This window comes from Cnephaeus nilssonii (genome assembly GCF_951640355.1).
Source record: "Cnephaeus nilssonii genome assembly, chromosome: 16".
NCBI lineage: Eukaryota > Metazoa > Chordata > Mammalia > Chiroptera > Vespertilionidae > Cnephaeus > Cnephaeus nilssonii.
The window spans coordinates 21,763,270-21,770,524 of NC_137087.1; the positions used below are offsets into that span (position 1 = coordinate 21,763,270).

The following is a 7,255-nucleotide window of genomic DNA, read 5'->3' on the forward strand; positions in this document are numbered from 1 at the left end:
GCCTGCGGACTGAAAGGTCCCAGGTTCGATTCCAGTCAAGGGCATGTACCTTGGTTGCGGGCACATCCCCAGTGGGGAGTATGCAGGAGGCAGCTGATCGATGTTTCTCTCTCATTGATGTTTCTAACTATCTCTCTCCCTTCCTCTCTGTAAAAAAATCAATAAAATATATATATATTTTTTTTTTTAAAAAAAAACTACAGCAAAGAGACCAAACCGATCTAACCAAATTGATCCTTTGTATCTTTTCCTAGTTCTGCTGGTTCCCACAAGTAACAAGTAAGGTGTGAAGCCTGCAGAGGTGCAGCTGCTCTTCCCTTGCCTCCCCGGAAGCCCACTGTAGCCTCTGGAAGCCAATGCTGCCGGATCCAGGAAAGCAAGCCAACTGAGACTCCCAGATCCTGTGGGGCAAGGCAGCTGCCCGGCCCTCACCACCCTCTGTGACTCAGATGGCCCAAGGGCTGCCTTGGTGCCTCCTCTCCTCTGACCTGACCCAAGGACCCCAAGTGAGACCCGTAATTAGCCATTCCGTTCCAAACAGCCTCCCCGCAGAGGAATCCACGGACCTGCGTTAAATAAGATCTTTCCCCAGTTTCCTCCTCAAAATGTCCCAAGAGGTGGTTTTGTACAAATTCCAGCTCAATGTCTTCATTCTTATCAGGATGCTATTGAAAACGTCACTATCATTTCTGCCCGGAGACCCACTCCATGGAACACAGTGTCCACCGCGTCCTGAGCGATGCCATGAGGTGGCACTGCCTGGCGGTGGAGAATCAGAGCACCTGGGGGATGTTCCCTTTGTCCCCTGCGGCTTTCAGGTGGCAGCTGACCCGGGCCAGCCCAGGAACCAGCGTCCACCGCTGCTCGCGGGACCCCAGGTAGTAAGTAAGCATCTTGGCTGCCTCTGGCTCAGCACAAGCCCTCTCTATTTCACCCTCAGGTCTAGACCCCAACTCCACCCACCCCCTTTCTGCAACAAGCTTTCTGCTCACCCTTCCAAAGGGGGTGGGGGAACCAGAGAATGCAACCGCTAATTCAAACCAGAAAACCCCAGGACACAGAACTGAAAAGAGTTTTTCATCCGCCCTTCCCCTGTGAGAATTTCGGCTTTCAGAGCCAAAAACCTATTTTCTTCACTCACTCCTGCAAGTAAAAGGAGATGAAATGCGTTTATGTGGCTTTGCAAATGAGCTCTTTTTTGCTCTTAGGGGAAGAAAAAGGGTGTGTGCGTGTGTGTGTGTGTGTGTGGGGGGGGGGGGTGTTGTACCAGACAGAATGGTAATGCATGGAGGTGACAAGCCAAGGTTTAACCTCACTGACCTGGGATGCAGAGACATCATCTCTGACAGGTTGATGCACAACATCAAGTGCCTCCTGCTACCCCGTTCCTTTATCCCTGGGGACCAAAACACATGTTTTTTATTTGCTGCTCCTCCTCTGAGGAGGATTTATGGACTGAGACGGAGCGGGGTTCCTTGGTATGAGTCAAAATCCAGGGCTGGAACAAGTGGTGACTTGTCAACAGCACACCATCACGTCGTCCTCACAGCCCCCCGCACGCGCAGACAGACAGAACCCGGCTGTTACCGGGAGCTGACAGCCCCCCGGGGCGCAGTGGCCGGTGCCAGGGAACACTCACTCGGTGGTTTAGCTTCTCAAACGAGGAGCTAGGTCACACAGGCAAGAGCTGCCGTCTGTCTCCAAACAAATGGGCGCTCTGAAAAGGCTGGGAAGGAGGAATTCTATTCGGCCGATGGGATGTGTCCACAGCGCCATTTGTCATGTCTTTCACCCGAGCAGTTAACGACCCCAAACCTTCCGCTAGGCCCTGATCCAAAACCACCACACCGCCCGATACAGCGGAGGACGAAAACCACACACTGCTCCAAGTCTGTAATCAAAAAAGTAAATAACAGCAGCCAGTTCAGAACCAGTAGATTCTGGCCAACCCCTAGGGCTCCCCTTCTAAGCGCCCCCATGGAACAGAGGCAGAGACCCCTGCCTCCGGACCAACCCTCTGGCTCCCGAGCACAAAGCCTTTCTCCCCAAAGCATCACTTTTCTACGGAGAAAGTTCCTTCGGCCAGGAACCTGCGCGCTATTTGGGCAATGGAGGCCTCCCGGAGTTGGCCCGGCGTGTCAGGGGGGCTGGGCCCGGAGCGTCAGTGCCCCAGGTGGAGGGAACGCTCGGGAGGAGAGCCCTCTCCCAGCCGCCGGCCGGTTTCCTCGTCCCCCCCATCCGCCCCGCCCCCGCCCCTCAAAGTGGACCGGAGTGCACGCGCCCGGGGAACCAGGGCTCGGGCTCCGCGGCTCGCGCGGGGCGCCCCTCCCTCCGGCCCCGCACTCACCCACCGCGCTGATGCGGAAGCCGCGGGGCGGGCGCAGCGCCCGCCGGCACCAGGCGTCGCGCAGCACCTGCAGGCTGGCGGGGGGCGCGTGCACCAGCAGCACCCCTCGGCACAGCCAGCCCTGGAAGGCCAGCCGCGAGGCGGCGCGCGCCAGCCGCGAGTTCCAGAAGCAGCGCGCGTTGGCGCGGCGAAAGGCGCGGAACACCGCGTGCCCGCCGGGGTCCTCCGCGACCCCCGCCGCCTTCGGCGTCTCCAACCTGCTTAGCACCAGTGCCAGCGACCCCGGTGCCAGCTGCACGGGCCGGGCCATGCTGCGCGGACGGCCGCGGCGCCCAGCCGAGCGCACCGGTGGGCGCGGCGGGCGCAGGGCGCAGGGCACAGGCGGCCCGGGCGCCGCACGCCCGGCGGGAGCGATCGGCTGACTGCGCGCGGCGCCGGCGGTCCCGGGAACCGGACTCCAGGGGGCGGGGTCAGCGGTGCTCCGCGGGGCCGGGGGTGGGGCGGGACGCGCGGCCCTGGGGCTGGCCGCTGCTCTCGCCCGCGAGGCGCTCGGTCAGGGTTTCCAAGTGCCCAGTTACCAGGTCCCTGCCCACGTCCCATCCTGGGCTCTGCCCTCCCCACCCCGGCGACTCCCCGTGCTCCCATGGGCCTGCCCGGGGGCTCTCCCAAGGCCTCGGGGAGCCCTGCAGCCCCTAGAGAGCCCGGCCGCCTCCGACCGCGGCGCTAGCTGCACGGCCAGGGACCCCAAAGCCGCGAGGGCCAGGCGGGCGCCCAGGCTTTGTAGTCGCTCCCAGTGAGAGAGGCCAGAGGGGACAGGCAGCCTGGAGGTGTCCGGAACCTCGCTCATGGCCGGAAACCCAGGTGGGATCGGCTCCTAACCTGTTGAGACATTTTACTTGCCCTCTCTGAGCTCCAGCTGGCGGTCCTATAAAGTAAAGCGCTGGGCCCCGCTGGCGCGGCTCCGTGGTTGAGCGCAGACGTTTGAACCAGAAGGTTCGGTGGGCCGGGTTGCGGGCTCCATCCCCAAAGTGGGCGTGCAGGAGGCAGCAGATGAAGGATTCTTTCTCATTGTTGATGTTTCTCTCTCCCTTCCTCTCTGAAATCAATAAAAATATTTTAAAAAAAAAAAAAAGAGTTGGTCCCTAACCGGTTTGGCTCAGTGGATAGAGCGTCGGCCTGCGGACTGAAAGGTCCCAGGTTCCATTCCGGTCAAGGGCATGTACCTTGGTTGCTGGCACATCCCCAGCAGCAGGTGTGCAGGAGGCAGCTGATGGATGTTTCTCTCTCATCGATGTTTCTAACTCTCTATCCCTCTCCCTTCATCTCTGTAAAAAAATCAATAAAATATATTTTTAAAAAAAGAGTTGGGACTCTAAGAACTTTTTCACCCATGACTTTCCGGGGTTCTAGGATCTGGCCCCGCCCCTGGGACATGGAAGTGATAAGAGAAGTCAAGTGTTCCAGAGGTGCCACCCCAGTTGGCGCGGCTCAGTGATGAAATCCCTGGGATTCAGCCCTGGGTTGGGTCTGGGGACAGGACAAGACTGAGACACGGACTTGCCCCACGAGGAACGGGAGAAGGAACTTGTGATCTGTCGTGGATCTGGAGCCAGGCCTCACAGGAACAGGGACATTGCAGATGCTGAGGACAGAGGCCCTGGGTGAGGGCTCCTCCACGAAGGAGTGGGAAGGGAGAGGAAGGGCCTGACTACCCCTAGACAGGGTCAGTGTGAGAGGGAACGGAGGTGCTTGGCAAGACCTGGGCCCCATTCCAGACCCCCCGCTCCCTCACTTCACCATCATCAATGACAACTATTGGGGTCATCTATAACTGTCCCTAGTAACTATCACAATAAATGATTGACGATGTCATTACATAGCAATCCCTAGCATTTGTTGAACACTCTATACTGCGGCATTCAGGTCACAACCCTGCATTAATTGCTGTTCGCATGTATGTGTTACAGATAAGGAAACTACAGCTCGGTCAGATTAAGATGTGTTTCCCAGGCACAGGCACAGTAAGAAATGGAGTCAGACAACTGCCAAGGCAGGGCTCCCTATGACAAAATTTCAGTTCGAATTATAAGCCTGAGACAACACTCTCCCCTCTGAATTCTAACTCTAAGATGGATGGATGGATGGGTGGATGGATAGATAGATGGATGGGTGAATACAGCCGAGAGCCCAAATGAAGTAAACTCCTTTGTGCAACCACAGGGAGAACAAAGTTCCTCCCAGAGTTCTGTGTCATCATGGGGAACGATGACTTCGAACTCCGTAGATCTAGCATCCAGGACAGTGCCTTTTCCGTCATAATCATGACGATGCTGATTCCCATTTCCTCACAGCTTCCTCTGTGCCTGGAACTGCACAGAGGGGTTTTTTTTACATGTGTGATCTAATTTTATCCTCAAAATTAACTCTCTGAAAGGAGTAATACTATTAAGCCCCATCTTCCACAAGAAAAACTAAAGTTTAGAAAGTTGCGGCAGCTTGTCCCGAGGACAAAGCTCCTAGTCAGTGATGGGCAACCTTTTGAGCTTGGTGTGTCAAACTTCGCCAAAAAACTGAGCATAACTCGGGTAGTGTGTCACTTTGAGGAAAAAACATTATTTCGCGATATTTATAGTTTAAATAACATAAATGTTTCATCCTCAGGATGTGGCCGCCTCAGCGGCCGCGTGTCATCAGAAATGGCACTGACACGCATGTCAGAGGTTCGCCATCACTGTGACCTAGACAGTGAAGTGGAGATCCAATGTCTCCTTGCTCAGGCTCCTGGCTGGAGGGGGAAGCCAGACAACCATCACTCGGGCTCATTGGACCTGTATCTGATGTGAACAGCTGTCCTGAGCTTGGTTCTCTCTTCCAAGAATTTGAACTGGAAATGCACAGACAACCAGGCCCTTATGAGCAGGGCCTGTGGCTGCCCCAAGGTAGACCCAGATGTGAAGTTTCATGGCCTGATATTATGAGAGAGGTTTCAGAGGTGTGACATCTCCTTATTTTATTTACGCTAGTCCAATTATCAAAGGAGGGAGAAAGAATGTACAGAGAAAATTTTTAAACTGTACAGCCATTAGTTTTCCCAAAGGATCAGCTACCCAACCCCCACAATTCTCAAACTCCTACAAAATGGGACGTATCTTAAATGTTAAAACTACAGGCCCTGGCCGGGTAGCTCAGTTGGTTAGAGCATTATCCTGACACATCAAGGTTGTGGTTTTGATCTCTGGTCAGGGCACATATACTAGTAAAGAAGCAACCAATGAGCCAATGAATGCATAAATAGGTGAGAGGACAACAAATCGCTGCCTCTCTCTCTCTCTTTCTCCTCCCTCCCCCACTCTCTCTCTCTCAAATCAATTTTAAAATGTACAGCTTAAAAAAGAAAAGAAAGAGCAGCCCTAGTCAGTTTGGCTCAGTGGATAGAGCACGGGCCCAAGGACTGAAGGGTCCCGGGTTTGATTCCCGTCCAGGGCATGTACCTCCGTTGCAGACTCTATCCTCAGCCCTGAGTTGGGGTGTGTGCAGGAGGCAACCAATCAATGTGTCTCTCTCACATCAATGTTTGATGTTTCTCTCTCTGTATCTCTCTGCCTCTTTTCCACTCTCTCTAAAAATACGCCCTGGCTGGTTTGGCTCAGTGGATAGTGTCGGCCTATGGACTGAAGGGTCCCAGGTTCGATTCCAGTCAAGGGCATGTACCTTGGTTGTGGGCACATTCCCAGTAGGAGGTGTGCAGGAGGCAGCTGATGGATGTTTCTCTCTCATTGATGTTTCTAACTCCCTCTCCCTTTCCCTTCCTCTCTGTAAAAAAATCAATAAAATATATTTTAAAATAAATAAATAAATAAAATAAAAATAAATGGAAAAATACCCTCAAGTGAAGATTAACAAAAAAAAAGAAAGAAAGAAAGAAAACTATAGCCTCCAACTACGGCCTGTATTATATGGCAAAACTAGAGAAATGGAACTTCTCAAGAGCCTTCTATCTTGTGGCCCCAGCAGACCAGATCAGAAACATTCATCCTCCACGTAAAAGGCACAGAGTAGTCAAAATAAACCAAAAATTCTCAGGATAGAGGGATTTTTTAAATTTTACATGTTCAGTGGACTCTATGCCTGAGAAAGGACAACATAGCTCTAACACTATATACAAATCTAAGCTGCGTGCTAGGCAGTCATTAAAAAGATGGATAGAGCCTGGCCAGTGTGGTTCAGTGGTTGAGCATCAACCCAGGATGTTACTAGTTCGATTCCCAGTCAGGGCACATGCCTGGGTTGCAGCTGGATTCCCAGTAGGGATGTGCAGGAGGCAGCCAATCGATGATGTTTCTCTCTCATCAATGTTTCTATCTCTCCCTCTCCCTTCCTGTCTCTCTAAAATCAATAAAAACATATTTTTAAAAAGATTGATAGAACTTTATATGCTTATCCTACCTAATAATAGACAAATATGCAAATTGACCATACCTCCAACACCCCCACAAGCCACGCCCACCATCCAATCAGAGTGAGCATGCAAATTAACCCAAACCAAGATGGCTACAGCCACAGAGAGCAAGGTTTCCTAGGTAACAGAGGAAGCCAAGCTTTCTGCCTGCCCTTGCCAGGCCTAAGCCTCCACTCAAGCTACAAAGTTTCAATTATAGAAGGTAAACAAATTCAAACAAATGGCGGCAGAATGGAGCTTGAGAGAGCAGGCCAGGGTTGCCGCCGGCAACAGGGGAAGCAAAGCTTTCCGCACACCCTGGCCGGGCCCACCTGCTTAAGGCAACAAAGTTTCAATTATAACCCCAACACAAATGGCTGCCGGCCTCGGAGGGAGCGGAAGGCTTGGCTCCACTCCAGGCTACAAAGTTTCAATTGTAGAAGATAAATAAATCCCAGATACCAGGGCCT

At 53.2% G+C, this 7,255-nt stretch overlaps 1 protein-coding gene across 1 annotated transcript in view; it reads right to left on the reverse strand.

Moving 5' to 3' along the window:
* Nucleotides 1-2,757, reverse strand: part of STOX1 (storkhead box 1) — a gene marked incomplete at its 3' end in the record, with an annotated part of 49,103 nt that extends 46,346 nt beyond the window's left edge. Inside the window, exon 1 of the mRNA XM_079794342.1 lies at nucleotides 2,348-2,757. Within this exon, the coding sequence (XP_079650468.1) occupies nucleotides 2,348-2,657 (310 nt within the window). The 5' untranslated portion in view covers nucleotides 2,658-2,757. The remainder of the gene's footprint in view (nucleotides 1-2,347) is intronic.
* Nucleotides 2,758-7,255: the final 4,498 nt, after the last annotated feature.